At 56.1% G+C, this 16,679-nt stretch overlaps 1 protein-coding gene across 1 annotated transcript in view; it reads right to left on the bottom strand.

Moving 5' to 3' along the window:
* LOC100391236 (uncharacterized) overlaps window positions 1-16,679 on the bottom strand; it is an 86,014-nt gene that overhangs the window by 14,877 nt on the left and 54,458 nt on the right. Inside the window, 16 exon segments of the mRNA XM_078346844.1 lie at window positions 950-1,091; window positions 1,207-1,323; window positions 1,527-1,759; window positions 1,801-2,189; window positions 4,802-4,899; window positions 4,978-5,162; window positions 6,519-6,723; window positions 6,878-6,970; window positions 7,194-7,454; window positions 8,902-8,905; window positions 10,203-10,435; window positions 12,094-12,255; window positions 13,246-13,374; window positions 13,482-13,595; window positions 15,047-15,187; window positions 15,796-15,917. Coding sequence (XP_078202970.1) covers window positions 950-1,091; window positions 1,207-1,323; window positions 1,527-1,759; window positions 1,801-2,189; window positions 4,802-4,899; window positions 4,978-5,162; window positions 6,519-6,723; window positions 6,878-6,970; window positions 7,194-7,454; window positions 8,902-8,905; window positions 10,203-10,435; window positions 12,094-12,255; window positions 13,246-13,374; window positions 13,482-13,595; window positions 15,047-15,187; window positions 15,796-15,917 — 2,628 coding nt within the window.

The following is a 16,679-nucleotide window of genomic DNA, read 5'->3' as shown; positions in this document are numbered from 1 at the left end:
TCTATGAATGGCAGTCACTAATTCTGGCATGTGTAGCTCTTAGAAGTCCAGTCCTCTTGTTGATACTGACTTCTGTGCCCATTCAGTGGGGCTTTGGCTGTGGCAATCATAAGCAGCACTGGCTGAAGAATCTCAGGTAGCTAGTGTTAGAACTGAATTAGAGGTCCGCCCTGGTAGTGGGGACAACCCCCACACATTTGCTCACAGAAGTCATCTTCTGTGTTGATGATTTTTGCGGTATGAGAGCAGAGGGAAAACAGGGGCTGGGCATTTTCCCTAAACAGTGGACGACATTCAAATCCCTAGTGAGGCTGGGCAGGGTAGCTCACGCCTGTCCCAGCACTTTGAGGAGGCCAAGGCAGGCGGATCACCAGAGGTCAGGAATTCATGACCAGCTTGGCCTACTCGGCAAAATACCATGTCTACAAAAAATACGTGCCTATATTTTTGGGAGACTGAGGCAGGACTATTGCTTGAACCTGGGAGGTGGAAGTTGCAGTGAGGTGAGATTGTACCACTACACTCCAGCCTAGGCAGATCATAAGAGATGTACTTGATTCACAGTTCTACAGGCTGTACAAGCACAGCTCCAGCATCTGCTTGGCTTCTGGTGAGGCCTTAGGAAGCTTAAGATCATGGCAGAAACAGGAGTGGGTGCAAAGAGAGAGGAGGGGCCAGGCTCTTTATAAACAAACTGCTCTCATGTGAGCTAATAGAGCAAGCTTATGCTTCAGCACACAGAGGGTGCTAAGCCATCCATGAGGGATGTACCCCCTCTAACAAGTGTGAGGTTTAGAGGGTATACACATCCAAGCTGTGTCAGGCTGTAAATGTTTTGTTTTGACTCTTAGCTCCTTGAATGACAATTATTTGTCCTCCCTGGCAAGAGAGAGAGATGGGCTTTCCCTTCGGCTGGAAGGCAGAGTGCCAGCTGGCTAGGGCAGCTTACCACACTGTGGAGGAGGGGCCAGGGGCACAAAGCTGTGGGCACACAGGTGGATGTAGGCGGCCACCAGAGTGCAGGCAGGCTGGAGCTCCCAGGTGCCACAGGGGTCCTGCACACACAGGCTGAGGAATGGTGCAGGGTCCACCTGAAATCAGGACCATCCAGTCACTGTCTTTAGCCTAGCCCCCTCCTCCATGCCACTCCCCAGGGTAGAGTGGGGAAAGGGCTTTCTGTGCCCCAGGGGCCAGGCTCACACTCACCACCCGGAAGCAGTTCCCCAAGCTGGATTGGGGGTCCTGGAAGAAGGCCAAGCAGGTGGGACTCTGTCCTGGGCAGGCCTGCTGAGTCTTCTCAGTGGCCCTGCAGTCACCATCCACCTGGTAGGACAGACATAAGACTCAGGCCTCCTGCTGGACCATGTGGCTCCCCCACATAAATTGGCCTTAGCAGACTTCCCCCAACCCTGGGCCTGCAAAGACCTCTGCAGAGCCAGCAGGGCGCCTTCCTCTCCTGGGACTCTGCAGCGAGCAGCCCTCAAGAGCCTCAGCCGGAGGCAGAAAGGGCAGGTACACCTGCTCACCTGCCAGGCCAGGCTGAGTTCCTCCAGGCTGTGGGCCACAGAGCCATCCAGCAACATCAGCTCATTGCCTGCTTCATTGTCGTTGGTGCCCAGAAGGCCAGCAGATATGCCTGTGGGGAGGAGGGAAGCTGAGGAGGTCCTGAGAACCCGTGATCCTCCCCCAGGGGAGCTGTATGCGAGACGAGCCTGAGTCACATGGAGGATTGGTAGAATCCAGCCACTTCCACCCTGGACTCAGGAGCCCAGGGTTTGGCTCCAAACCCTCATCAGGAGAGGAAGAGAAAGCACAGGGACTGAGGACAGTGTGTGTCCCTCCATCCCCTCCCCATGTCCTCAGCTTGAGTGGTGGAATCCAGGCCCGCCCCTCTGCAGGCTTCCCTGTGCCCCCACAGTACCTGCCCCTGCATGGCCCTACTGCTGTGCCCATGGGGCAGGGGGCTCCCAGGGAGGAGGGCAGCACAGCCCGGGCAGGACTCACACTCCCAGGGACCTGGCAGCAGGTGGCGTCTGAGCCAGAAGAACTCGGCCAGCATGTTGGCCCTTGACAGCTCTCGGAGCGGCCGCAGCAGCTTCTCCTCCACCAGGTAGCTGGTCACCCGGGCCATGTCCAGGGACTCATCCCCCCAAGGCAGCAGTGGCAACGTCACCACCACTGAGTAGTTCCTAGAGGAAACACACAGGACAAGTGGCTATGTCTGGCTGAGCCTTGCTTACTTTGGCTGCAGAGGGGGAGCTCTGCCATGGAGAGCATGGGGGTGCCTATCAGGGAGGGGCTGTCCTTGTTCTAGGAAATCCCATAATGATGTGGAGGACAGAGGCCTGCATGACAGTGGAGGTGAGGGGGTGAGGCTGGGACAAAAATAAGCTGCCCTGTTTTGAGGACACAGATGTCTGATGTCATGCCTGATCTGCCCCCTGGGTCTTGAGCAGCATGGGGCCTGTGTGTGGGGATGCCGAGAACAGGAGTAGGAAATTGTTTTGTTTTTTGAGAGAATCTCATTCTGTTTCCCAAGCTCGTATATAGGGGTACGATCTCGACTCACTGTGACCTCTGCCTCTGGGTTTAAGTGATTCTCCTGTTTCAGCCTCCAGAGTAGCTAGAACTACAGGCACTTGCTGCATGCCCCGCTAATTTTTGTATTTTTAGTAGAGTCAGGGTTTCACCATGTTGGCCAGGCTGGTCTCGAACTCCCGACCTCAGATGATCTGCCCAAAGTGCTGGGATTACAGGCATAAGCCACTGTGCCCATCAGGTCTAAGAAATTTCTACAGCTGAGGGGAGGACTGAAACTTTCTCAATATGTAGAGTAGGGTCAAGCCTGTGAGATCTGAGAGATCAGGGAGATCTCAGCTCACATGGGGGTGGAGTAGGAAGAGGAACATTGCACCTGCTGTTGTTGATGAGCCAGTGGAGGGGGTGCAGGGGCCCAGAGGCCCTACAGCTGGGGCAGGAAGCAGCCTCAATGCCCTCCCTGCCAGTTGAATCCATTTTTTGGCACCCCCACCAGATCCCACTCACCAGGTAGGCAAATAACCAGGCAGGTGATTCTTCCAAGCCAAAGCCCCGCCTTGGGAGCGCTTCCCTTCCTCAGCCTACATTCTGACCGCAAGGCGGCAGGAACAGGAACTTGTATTATATAGAGCCTTTTCCCCATGATGCAAGTCTAGTCCCTATTCTACAGCTGGGGAAATTGAGGCACACAGAACCGATGCAGACGAATTCCAGTTAGAGGCAGAGCCGCAGTCCAGACACTTTGCAAGGCCACCAGCATGGAAAAAGGGGCCTGCCCAGCTGCCTGGAACCCGGTTCCTGGTGGGCCTCATGCCTATGAGGGAAAAGGATACTGGGGCCCCAGGCCCCTGCTCTAGACTGGGTTCCCCACTTCTATCCACCACCCCCGTGTTCTCAACACGGGGACCAAAGGGGCCTTTTGAAATGCAAGGGTGATCACATCCTTCCTAGATCAGAGCAGAAGCCAGAGTCCTCCCCCTCACCCCCAGCCTTGGGACCTCCCAGTCCCTCCAGTTGCATCAACCCTGCCACCTTGCTATTCAAACAGGCCAGACATGGTGGCTCATGCCCGTAATCCCAGCACTGAGTCTCTGGAGCCCAGGATTCTGAGACCAGCCTGGCTAATACAGTGAAACCCCGTCTCTATTAAAAATACAAAAATTAGCCGGGTATGGTGGTGCATGCCTGTAATCCCAGGTACTTGAGAGTCTGAGGCAGCAGAATCACTTGAATTTGACAGGCAGAGGTTGCAGTGAGCTGAGCTCACACCACAGCACTCCAGCCTGGGTGACAGAGAACCAGGCTCCATCTCAAAAACAAACGGGCCAGGCACATCCCTCTCCCAGGCTTTTGTGCAGTGCTACCCCTACCTGGAGCTCTCTTCCAACACTGGCCCCGGGGCTCTTGCTCGAACTGTACCTTCTCCTCAAAGCTGGCCCTGGCCACACCATAGGATCCTCAGCCCACCATCTCACCAAGGTTCCTTCTCTAGCATTTGCCACCTAATGTATGGCTCAGTGGTGGTAAATGATGGGCAGTGGGCCACACCCAGCCTGTGGCCAGCTTCTGCATGGTCCGCAAGAAGGAAGGGCTTTTATGTGTTTAACAGTACAAAACAGGCCAGGAGTGGTGACTCATGCCTGTAATCCCAACACTTTGGAAAGCCAAGGGTGGTGCATTACCTAAGGTCAGGAGTTTGAGATGAGCCTCGAGTGGCAAAACCCTGTATCTACTAAAAGTGCAAAAAATTAGGTGCTGTTGTGTACACACCTGTAGTCCCAGCTCCTCGGAAAGCTGAGCCAGGAGAGTCACTTGAAATCAGGAGGCAGAGGTTGCAATGAGCTGAGATCACATCACTGCACTCCAGCCTCGGAGACAGAGCAAGACTCCATCCCAAAAGAAAGATGATTACAAAACAAAAGGAAAGAAGCAGGCCATGCTGCTCTGTCACAAGAGGGTGACTCTCAGGCTCTTTGCAGGGAGCGGTGCACACCCTGCTGTAGAGGGTGCTGAAGCTTCCTGAAGGCAGGGGTCTGCCTCGCCTACTGCGCTCCTCTGCAGCAGCTCCTAAACTCCTTCCTGCACTGGGACCATGCTCAGGAGGGCTCTATGGAGTGAGGAAGAAACCCCAGCTTCCTCTCCTGTGAAATGGTGAGTGAAGAAACCTCTGGGCAGGGTGGTCAGTAAGTCAGACCATGTCGAAGCATTCAGCATTCGACATGTGGCAGAAACGCCGGATGTGCCACTCCCAACCCTGTGTTACCTGGCTGCGAGGTCATACAGGTCCAGCAGGGGTTTGCAGAGCCTCTTCAGTGCCCGTGAGAATGTGGCCTCAGCCCAGGACAGCATCTGGTGGGCCACCTGGAGAGGGAGGGGACAGTGAGAGCTGTCTCGGTCATCCTCAACTGCCAACCACAACCTATCCTTGCTCTCACTCACCAGCTCCAGGGCGCCTTTCACGGCCCCCATGGCCAGCCTGATGAGCCTGGGACCCCCGTTGCCTGGCATTCCAGGTACCCAGGTCTGCAGCCACCACATGGCCTCCTCAGCCGGCTCCTGCCACACCTCCTCCAGGGGCTGCAGCATCACCTCCAGGTAGGCGTCCTTCAGTGTAGCCAGGGGCCCTGTAATGGGCAGCCACCACCCACCATGAGGCCTTTGGGCAGCTCAGAGGCCCAGCCCAGGCCTGGAGGAGATGGGGCCTGTTCCTGGAATTAAGATGGTGGGAGGAATGGGGGAAAAGAAATAGAGCAGCAGGCACCGGAGAGTGCAGACAATGTCACAGCAGGCCCGAGCCGCCTCTGCATGGCCTGCTCATATTTTGTCTGGGAACTTGGACTGGGGAGGGTTCCTACCACTCCTAGAAGTGATACAAGGCTCCCTGCACCTGAACTATTTGTACAAAGTGGTTTCTGCTGGACCCCTCCTTGCCTCCTAGGAGTCTGACAGTGTGCTCTGAGCCAAGCAGCACCTGCCAATGTGGCAGCCCCCACTAAACACCCTGAGTGACATAGTGCTGGGACAGCCAAGTGCATTCCATGTGAAGGCGCAGGGACTGGGAGAGGACACTGGGTGCTGGCCCTGGTTTCCCCTGGACTCCGCCCTGGGCCCCCTTCCCTGTGCCGACACTCCTGCCTCCTCTCACTGTAGTCAGTGACAGCCGTGAACAGCACAGTGTGCCGAGTCCTGGAGCACTCTTCCAAATTCACTGCCCTGTGGGTGGCCATGGGACTCTGACACAGCAGAGAGGATATGGAGGTGACATTCAACAGACAGTCAGAGGGATGCCCACTCTGGTGCTGGGCCGGCATTAGCCCCGGATAGTGGAGAGGCCAGAAGTTCCTAGTCCTGCCAGGAGGGCAGTCACTGTGAGTGTTTAAAGACAGCATGGCCACAGACACTCAAAAGCAGGCGGAAGACTGAAGAAACCGAGGCAGCAGGCATAAGGGATATTAGCTTGGAGACCTTGTAAGAATGAGACAGCAGCCCCCCCCCCCCAAAAAAAAAGGAGGTTGGCCAAAAAAGGAGGTTGGCTCACACCTGTAATCCCAGGTTTTTAGGAGACGGAGGCAGGCGGATCACGAGGTCAAGAGATCGAGACCATCCTGGCCAATATGGTGAAACCCCATCTCTACTAAAAATAGAAACATTAGCTGGGCATGGTGGCGTGCACCTGTAGTCCCAGCTACTTGGGAGGCTGAGACAGGAATCACTTCACCCTGGGAGGCAGAGGTTGCCGTGAGCCAAATTCGTGCCGCAACACTCCAGCTTGGGCAACAGACATTGTTTTAAAAAACAAAAAACCCAAGGCTGTAGGTCTGTAAGAAGTAAGGCGGGGGTCTCAACAGAGCTGGGCTGCAGGCCGGCAGGAAGGAAGGCCACTGTTCTGATTGACAGTACCATAGATCAATGTGAGAGCTTAGGGCCCCTGACTGGGTGTGGATTTCAGTGCAGGGTTGAGCCCTCCCTCCCACACTCACATTCCAGTTTGTTCTACAGCTGCTTCAGCCCCACCTGCAGCCGGTCCAGGTAAAGAGGCAGGTACTGTGTCAGTGCCTGCCTGGCCTGGCTGTGGCCCCACAAGGTGGTGACCACCCAACCACTCATCTGCACAGCCTCCAGCCCTGCCTGGGACAGCTGTAGGAGGAAGCCTCCCAGGCCATTCAGGGTGCCTCCCAGCTGTACCTGTGCAGGGAAGCCAAGGCAGAATTGGGGTGAGGTCCAGGGCAGAGAGAGCCCCAGACCCTCCTGCCCAGGGCAGAATGCCTTGCAAGTGGGGGCTACAAGCCAGGCCAGAGGGGGAGCTCTCCACCCAACCCTTCTCCTCTGTGCTACCCACCAGGTGCTGCAACCTTCTCAGAGAGGCACCAAAGCCTCGAACCTTCTCTTCCAGCTGGGCTTGCACCTGGGAGCCAACTGCTGCAATCCTGGACTGTGAGGACAGAGAATAGGCTGGGACTCCCTCGGGGCCACATAGGAATGAGATGGACAAACGGTCTCCATGCCAGCGACAGGTGCGGGCCTCACCCTGGGACTGTGTGCTCTGGTTTCTGGGCACAGATGGACCCCAAGGGCTCGGGTTTCCTGGCACTGTGGTCTCTGCCCAGAGAGAGAACGGTAACCGGTTCCCTGTGGCCCAGCCCAGGCCCCCTCACCTCCACATGGCCCAGCAGGTGCCCCTGGCAGCCGTGCGCAGCCAGCAGGAGGCTGTAGTTGGCAGCCTGCACGGTTAAGCAGCCCAGGGGCTGGAAGGGCTGCCTGCCATCCCGGAACAGGACCTCCACTTCCGCTGTCTGCCGGTCGGCACACGCCCGCAGCACCACATTCTCTTCTCTGTCCCCTGGAGCCAGAAGAGGACCTGCTGGGGCACCCTGATGTTTCCAGCTGCTTACTTCTCCACCACTTTCCATAGCTCCCTACTGCCACACACCAAGTCCCAAAGCTCTACAACGTAAGAACCTGGAGCTGCACCACCTCAACCTGCTGAGCCACCTGAAGCCCTCTTCTGTGCCCTTCCCAGCAACCTGACATGGCTGTCAGTGAGGGATGCCATGCAGTCCTGACAGTGCCCTGGTGTTTCTGCCAAGAGCCCAGGCTTTCCGAGTTTGCATGGGAACCACTGCAAAGGCCTAAGCAAGTTCACAGAGGCGTGGGTAACACGTGGCATAACACCCCACGCACTGAGCAGTTCACCTCAATCCCTGCAGGCGCCTAGCCTTGGGGGCATGGCAGGGACCAGGACCAGGACTGGGACCGGGACCAGGACCAGGACAGGTGAGTCTAGAATGGGGTGGGGGAGGGGCTCAGAGGCCCCAACAGAACACAAGCTTGGAGGAGGCCCTGCAGGGGAAGGAGCCTCAGCTACCCTGTATTCTGCTCCAGACACTGCAGCTACCAAGCTGTGTACCCTTCAGTAAGGGTGGCAGCCTCTGTGGGCCTCAGCTCCAAGGTCTGTAAAACATACAGAACAATGGTTCCCAAAACTCAGAAGGACTTAAAAGTCTGTGTCTGCACATGTGTCTGTTATGGGTTGAATTTTGTTCCTCACCTATGTTGAAGTCCTAACCCCCCATTCCCATGAACACGGTATCATTTGGAAATAGTTTTTTTGCAAATATCAAGATGGGGCCATAGTGGATGAAGGTAGGCCACACACCCAATGAATGCTGTCCCTAGGAGAAGGCCATGTGAAGACACCACTCAAGGCAAAAGGCCACCAGCTGGGACAGACGCAGAGACCGGCGTGATGCCACCACAAGCTAGAGGTGCTATGGAAGGATCTTCCCTAGGGCTTTCAGAGGGAAGGTGGCCCTGCTGAGAACTTGATTTTGCACTTCTGGCCTCTAGAACTGAGAACAGAGAATGTCTGTTGCATTAAGCCTTCCGGTTGGTGGCAATTTAATACAGTCGCCCTTGGAACTTAATGCAGGGTGCTTACTACACATGCAGAAGCACAATTGAACTCTGAGAAGATCCACGTTAGGAAGAAGATTCAGCCCAAGACTCCTGTGGAATTTCGCAGAGTACAGTGTGATCCTGCCAGCCAGGTGGGGGCAGGGGACAATCTGCAGACCACACAGAATTGGCCTCAGTCGCACCTGCCTCTGTGCAGCCTTAAAGAGTGCCTGACCTCCCTGAATCTGTCCCTTGTCTGTCCTGGGGCCACTGGGTTGTGGGGAGGATCAAAGAAGGCTGGGAAAGCCTCTGACCACTCCACCGACCCCAGAATGGAGCCAGTGAGAAGGCGCCAGAACAGCTGTCCCAAGTAAATTCAGGACAGGGAAGCAAGAGGACCAGTCACTTGATGAGGGTCCACCACAGGCTACTTCCCAGGCATCTGGTTCCATCAGGCATGGGGCTTACAGAGCTGGGAGCAGCAAAACGGGAAGTGGCCATCAGTCCCAGAGAAAAAGAACCTTGGAAGGAGAATCTCCTTTTTTTTTTTGGGAGACAGTGTTTCGCTCTTGTTACCCAGGCTGGGGTGCAATGGCGCGATCTCGGCTCACCACAGAGATCACGTTCAGTGCAATCTCGGCTGAACCTCCTGGGTTCAGGCAATTTTCCTGCCTCAGCCTCCTGAGTAGCTGGGATTACAGGCATGTGCCACCATGCCCAGCTAATTTTTTGTATTTTTAGTAGAGACAGGGTTTCACCATTGACCAGGATGGTCTCGATTTCTTGACCTCGTGATCCACCCGCCTCGGCCTCCCAAAGTGCTGGGATTACAGGCGTGAGCCACCGCGCCCGGCCTGGAGAATCTCCTTTGAAATGGCCACAGCTGCTGAACTATCAACCCACACACGCCATCTTCATCCAGCTCTAGATGCCAGGAAGGGAGGGAATTCCCTTCTCACAGGTACCTACTATGTGCAGATGTTATACAAATGTCTGTTTTCCTCCTAAGGATTCTGCAAGGGAGATGTTAGATGTTCCCATTTGACAGGGGGGAAAACAGGCTCGGCAAAGGAAAGTCACGAGGTCAAGTTCACCCAGCCAGGGAGACAGAGGAGGCAGATGGAAACACCAAGAGAGCACCTGCTGTGTCACGTCCCTTGGCTATGCAGGCAGTGGGAACTGCTATCCAGACCCCAAAAACTAACCCATGAATCAACTGATCCAAGATGAGGAAACAGATGTTCAGAAAGGTTCCTTGCTGGGATCGCCTGGCAAGGTCAAGGTAAAGTAGGCATTGGAGGCCCTCTCTGCCCCCTCCTACTTCCCAGGGCTGCTGGGAGGCAGAAAGGAGAGATGGGGCCAATAGTGGCTGATGACAGCAAATACATACATAGTGGCTGTTTTTTTATCAGGCACTGTTCTAAGTGATCTATGCCTATGAACATATGTAATCTTTGCAATATTAACTCCATGGGAGATAGGGCCAGTGCAATTATTATACCTATTTTACAAGGGAGGAAACTCAGGTGCCAGGAGGCAGCTGGGCTGAGATTCAAACTTGGGCAGCCCAGGTGCCTCCTCTCCATTATAGGAAGGGCTGGGTATTGAGCAGGTGGAGGAGCTGCTTTGTCTTGGTGCCAGGGCCTCGCCTGGGGTTCAGCAGGTGTTCCCCTGCACCCAGAGGGCTAGTCCCATCCAAGGTGCTAGTCTGCAGTTCCTCAAGTGGCCACTAGATGGCAGGGCCGCCCAGGCAATGAGGACCTGCTGGCTAGGGAGGAGCGGGAGGGAAGTCAGCGCATCTTCCCCAGGGACTGTCAGCCGGGTCCTGGCCACCTACCTCCAGCTCCCCGGAGAAATCAGGCGAATGAGGCCTGCTGTGGTTTCGGAGGGTCAGGCTGAGGTGCAAGCCGTGGTCTGGGGCTGGGATGCGGCCCACCTGGCAGCAGGAATGCAGCAGGAGCTCACCCCGGCCCAGGATGTGCTACCCGGAGACCAAGAGGGTCTGGGATGAAAGAGTCTGGGTGTCAGGCAGGCACGGGATTGGGAGGGGCGATAAGAGCTGCTTCTCCTCCCCATCCCCTCTACCGGGAATACAGCAGCAGCTGTCACTTCCCAGCCTCCACACCTGCCCCTGTGCCAGCTAACCTCTAAGAAACACAAGTCAAGGCCGGTCACAATGGCTCACACCTGTAATCCCAGCACTTTGGGAGGCTGAGGTGGGTGGATCACGAGGTCAGGAGTTCAAGACCAGCCTAACCAAGATGGTGAAACCCCGTCTCTACTAAAAATACAAAAATTAACCAGGCATAGTGGCACTTGCCTATAATCCCAGCTACTGGGAAGGAGACTGAGGCAGGAGAATCGCTTGAACCTAGGAGGCGGAGGTTGCAGTGAGCTGTGATCGTGCCACTGCACTCCAGCCTGGGTGACAGAGCAAGAACCTTTGTCTCAGGAAGAATTAAAAAAAAAAACTCTAATCAAACATTGTACCCTGCACTTAAAAGAAGCCAGGCTCTGGCACGGCCTGTGGACTGCTTCCTCTTCCCAACCTCACCTCCCTCGCTCCCTCCGTAAGGGCTGTCCTCCGCAAGGGTGGTCCTCAAGGCAAAGCCCTGCCTCAGGCCCCTTCCCTCTGCAGGGCTCACCAGCGAGGCCCCTTTTCCAACACCCTGCCCCCTCCCTACACAGCATTTACCACGCCTTGACCAGAGACCTAGCAGCTCTAGTTTGGTCTGTTTCCCTGGCCCCACTGCGATGCCCCACCCAGGAGCCTGTCGCCCAGGCTGTCTCTCACTACCCAGTCCCTGCACCTAGAGCACAGCCTGGCATAGGTGAAACACACATGTTTTCTGAATGAACAGAGGAATAGATAAGGGGTGGGAAACGATGGTTCAGGCCGGAATCTGGCTCACTGCCAACTCTTGTAAATACTTTTACTGGAATACAGCCATATGCATTCACTTACATATCTATAGCTGCTTTCACAAGACAGTGGTGGAGTTGGTAGTTGAAATAGACACTGGATGGTTCATAAAGCCTAAAATATTTACTATCTGTCCCTTTACAGAAGACTGTGGGTCCCTGGGGTGGATGGATGATGATAGATGGTAGATGATGATGGTGGGTGGATGGATAGATGGATGGTAGATGGATGATTATGGATGGATGGTGCAGGGATGCAAGGGAGTGAGGGTGGGAGGGCAGAAACAGGGCAATGGATGGAAGATGGGAAGGAGGAAGGAAGGATGGGTGAATGGATGGGTGGGTGGATAAAAGACCCAGTCAACCAGCTACCAACCCCGGGAGGGGAAAGGGGTTGAGGAAAAGGTCCCAACAGCTCTTCTGAGGCAGTCATGACAACAGCAACTCTAACTTCTGTGCCAGGCACCAAGGCTGAGCATTCCTGCATCACATTTCTCTCAAATCTCACCATCACCCTACATCCCAGAACCTGCTGCTGCCATTCCTCAGATGAAACACTGGAAGCTCAGAGAGGAGATGTGCCCTGCCTAGTCACCCAGCAGGCAAATGGCAGAGCCACCATGCTGGCGTCTGGCTGCCTTGCTCACACCCCTGCCTTCTGCAGGTACCACCCTCTGTACTGCCCCATCACCATGGGCCCCTGGTCTCCGGCTGCCCCTTTCCCTAGGGCACACTCACCCTGGGCAGGTCGCAGAGCCCCAGGTGGAGGGAGTGCCGCAGCCAGTGTGCATAGTCAGTCTGTACTTCTCCCTGGAAGCTCTGCCGGACACAAGAGGCCCCAGGGACATGCTCCAGCATGGCCTCCATGATGATCTTGTCCGGCTGAGATGGCCAATGCCTCTGGAATGAGAGGGCCCATGAGTCAAGGGCGCAAAATGTAAGAATTCCTATGGCCAGCTGCAGGTGGAGACCCTCACCTAGCAAGAACACGTGCCAGGAATCCACCATTAGAGCCCTCAACAGCCACAGCACCCCCTTACATGGGGTGGCAGGATTTTTTCTTTTTTTTTTTTTTTTTTTTTTTTTGAGACAGAGTCTTGATCTGTAGCCCAAGCTGGAGTGCAGTGGCACGATCTTGGCTCACTGCAACCTCCACCTCCCAGGTGCAAGTGATTCTACCTCAGCCTCCCCTATAGCTGGGACTACAGGTGTACATCACCATGCCCAGCTAATTTTTTTGTATTCTTAGTAGAGACACCGTTTCACCATGTTGGCCAGGCTGCTCTCAACCTCCTGACCAGGTGATTGCCCCACCTCAACCTCCCAAAGTGTTGGGATTACAGGCGTGGGCCACTGCACCCTGCCCATGGCAGGATTTCTACTGGGAGCACATAGGGGGCTGGGCCTAAGAGCCCCAGGAACCCAGGTGGGAGGCCCAGAGGAGGAAGGGGGCTTCCAGGGCCAGTTCTCCATGGGTGCGTTCCTCCCCCAGGCTCTGCAGAACAGTGCTTGGCCCCATGAGGAGCCCATCAGGCAGTGATGCTGGAGGAGACCTGGTCCCTGATGCCTCCGGGAACCTGAGCTCCTGCTCTCCCTCTGCCCGCTCCTGAAAAGCCCACTAGCACCCCACCTCCTTCCCCATCTGTTTCCATCATCTCATGCTGGAAACACATGCTTTTCTTGTCTTCCAGAGCCCTCACCACATTCCCAGGTAGGGAGTATTGTGCCCATTTCACAGGTGAGAAAACCAAGGCGCACAGCAGAGAAGTGAGTCTCCCAGGATCCCACAAGCACTGAACTCAAGACCACAGAGTCCCAGAGCGGGACACTCCTGCAGTAGGTGGAACCGCCTAGGGGTTCCCAGCCCGGACGCTGCTACCCAGGCCTCACCTTGTATGTCAAGTTCTGCCGCATGCGCTGCTGGACCCAGGACAGGTCAAGCTGTTCGATGAACATGTCTTGGGTCTGTGTTATGACGCCACAGGCCCGGATGGGGTCCAGGCCCAAGGTTTCCTGGAGCTGATAAGGGAAGAGAACAGGGTACGTGACCTGGGGAGGAGGGGCAGCCGAGAAGCCTGGAGCAAAGGGGAGCCCCACACTGCGCACAGTGGCCGGACCCCGCATACCTGCCCTGGGGAGGAAGCCAAGCAGCCGTCCCAGGTGGTGCTGTGTGCTGAGAACCTGTTGGCTCAGGCAAGCTGCAGGGTCACAGGCTGTCCTCCGTTCCAGGTGAGTTGCACCTGCATTGAGGTCGGAGGGCAGTGATGGGGTAAGGGGGAGACTCGGGAGAAGAGAGGCTAACGGCACCCCCACACCCCATCTCTGTTGGGAAATGAGAGGCTAGGGAGGATGGAGAAGCTGGTACCTAACCCGTCTCCCTGCCGCCCCACCCCCCCTCCCTGCCCATATCCCTGTAGAGGAATTAGGATGGAGGGTGGAGAGATTGCCCTCCCCCTCATCTCTGGAAGAGCCCGGAGCCATTCCCAGGCTGCAGACCGAAAGCATCTGGAGTAAAAAAAAAAAAAAAAAAAACCGCCTCATCCCCAACATTTAGACTCAGCAGTTCCAAAAGCAGGAAGCAATCGCGCTCCTCAGTGCGGCCTCCAGGGCCAGCAGGATCTGTCCCGGCCCATCTGACCTCATCGCCAGGTCACCCGCCCTGCCAAGCATTCTGCCCCTGTCTTATTCCCCTTCCAGCTCTCCCCGAAGCACCTGGCTCCTTCCCACCACAGGGGCCTCCTGCGTGCTGCTTCCCCACCTTCTTGCAAGCCTGGTCCTTCCCATTTCAGGGCTGCCTCCCCCACAAGGCCCTCACTGACCACCCACCTACAGTAGCGCCCCACCCGCCTACCCAGTTACTCTCAATCTTATATACTCTTTACTACTTTTTTTTTTTTTTTAATCTGAGATGGAGTCTTGCTCTGTCGTCCAGGCTGGAGTGCAGTGGCATGATCTTGGCTCACTGCAACCTCTGCCTCCCGGGCTCAAGCGATTTTCCTGCCTCAGCCTCCCGCGTAGCTGTGACTGCAGGTGTGTACCACCATGCCCAGCTAATTCTTTGTATTTTTAGTAGACAGGGTTTTCCCATGTTGGCCAGGCTGGTCTCAAACTCCTGACCTCAAGTGATCTGCCTGCCTCCACCTCCCACAGTGCTGGGGTTACAGGCATGAGCCCGGCCCATCTTTACTGCTTTATGGTGCTTATTGCACCTTCTGATTTTTAAATTCGTTCCTCGGCTTAAATTCTGGACAGCGTCTCTTGTGTGCACACGGCTGGCCTATTGTCCTCCTTTTCACAGATGGAAAAGCTGAAGACTCAGAGGCAATGGGAGATGCCAGAGGCCACCCAGCCAGACGGGGCACCCAGCTGCTCACTCAGTCCCCAAAGCTACCACTGAACAGGCAACTATAAATGACTAATTGGAGATGCCTGGACCTGCTTCCCACATTAAAATGTGAGCTGTCCACAAACACTGCCTGGTATACAGTAGGTGCTTAATGAGGTATTGGTAAAGGAACAACTGAATGAAGGACTGAGGACATCCCAGCCTTCAGGGAGCTGTGATTCTGGAGAAGTCCTTGTCACTGATGAACATGGTCTCCTCCTACCCGACGGGCCCAACCCCCCAGGCTCAGCCACGTGCCTCCCAGCTCCCGCCCCCGCCAAGGATGCCTGGGACATTTCCACTCACCTGCTGGCTCTGCCTGCCATCCCTGCTCTCAGCAAGGCCACTGGCCTCGGCTTGCTGCCAGGAGACATTGAACAGGTGAGCCAGGGCCAGGCGGGCAGCCAGCTCATTCTTCCCCAGCCATAGGGAGGAGGAGACCAGCACCTGGGGAGGGGGACAGACTTAGCCAGGGGCCTTACCCACACAGGCCGCACCTCCCTCCCACCTGCACAGACCACCTTCTCCATCAGGGTCAAGGCTGCAAGGGCAGGTGGCATTGAGCACAAACTCGGCCCTGTGCAAGGCCCCGAGAGATCAGCCCATTTCTCAGAGGAGGACACCGAGGCTTGGAGAGGAGTGGATGGAGCGAGTACAAGACAGAGATGAAACGAGGTCGCCCTCCTCTCCCACTGTCTTCCCCTAGCTCTGTGGCTCTGGGCAGGTCATGGCGCCTCTAAGTCCTTCAATTTCGTCATCTGAACACGGGGCTATTAAGCACTGAGCAGATGGGAGGCAGAGGTGTGGGTTGACACACAGCACCTGTCACGGGATAAGCATTCAGGGCCTGTCAGCCACTGGCACTGCCGTGCCTGTCAAGGTGTCGTGGGGACCCAGGTCTCCTGCCGCCCTTCCAATGAGACTGTGGGACATGGTGTAGCCTTGTCAGCCCCAGGTAAGGCTCATCAGGCAGAAAAGGGCCCCAAGGACCCCACTCAGCCTGCAGGGTGGAGTTGAGCTCTGCCCCAGGGTCACCTTCCAGCCCTGACACCTACCTGGTCCCTGCCATCCCAGCTGACAACCAGGCCGTCCCGGTGGCTGCCTCCCGAATGCTCTGAGGACAGGCGGAGGCTGCAGTGTCGAGGCAGGGGGAGGGGCATCGGGTGGGTGAGCTCCACTGGGCAGGGGAGGACACACACAAAGGGTAGGCCATGTGAGCTGAGGTCAGCAGCTCCAGCCCCAGGGGGGTTCAGGGGACTCTAAGCGGCAGCCACTGCCAGCTCAAACCGGTGGCCATTCGGGGCCACACACCCAGATAATTTTCACAAAATTCGGAAGCTATGCATTCACTTTGTCACCATTAGCACTTGACACCCTGCAGTGTCCCTGTGGGAGTCCCCATTACAAGGAGACTTCAAGGCTCCTCCAGGAGGTGACATCTACCTCCCCAACCCTCGGACCTGGGCTGGCCTCGTGATGTGCTAATAGAATTTGGTGAAGTGACCGAGCGCCAGTTATAAGCCCAGGCCTTAAGAGGCCTCACCACGCTTCCTCCCTTGAACCCCTTCCCAGCCACGTGTGAACAAACCCTGCTTGCCTGTGGGCTGGTGCCACCTGGGGTTGGAGGGAGCTTGGTTTCAGCTCAGGATATCTGAGCGCAGCTGACAGCCAGCCTCTGAGCAGGTCAGAGAGCCCAGGCAAGGCCAGCAGAGCTGCCTGCTCACCCTACAGACCTTGAACATGTGGAAGACCAGAAAAGCTGCCAGGTAACCACAGCCTTGTGAGCAAGGACCAATGCTTGCTTTATGCCGCTGAGTTTCGGAGCAGTTTGTTACCACCTTGAATCAAGAGCTAATGGGTGCAGTCCCAACCCCCAGCAACCTGCATTGCTCTCGGGGGCCGCACATGCATGGGTGACCTGCGCCCCCTCAGAATCCAC

The sequence above is a fragment of the Callithrix jacchus genome, chromosome 12, assembly GCF_049354715.1.
Source record: "Callithrix jacchus isolate 240 chromosome 12, calJac240_pri, whole genome shotgun sequence".
Classification (NCBI taxonomy): domain Eukaryota; kingdom Metazoa; phylum Chordata; class Mammalia; order Primates; family Cebidae; genus Callithrix; species Callithrix jacchus.
Note: the sequence above shows the minus strand (reverse complement) of the source record. Positions and strands in the feature narration are given on the sequence as shown.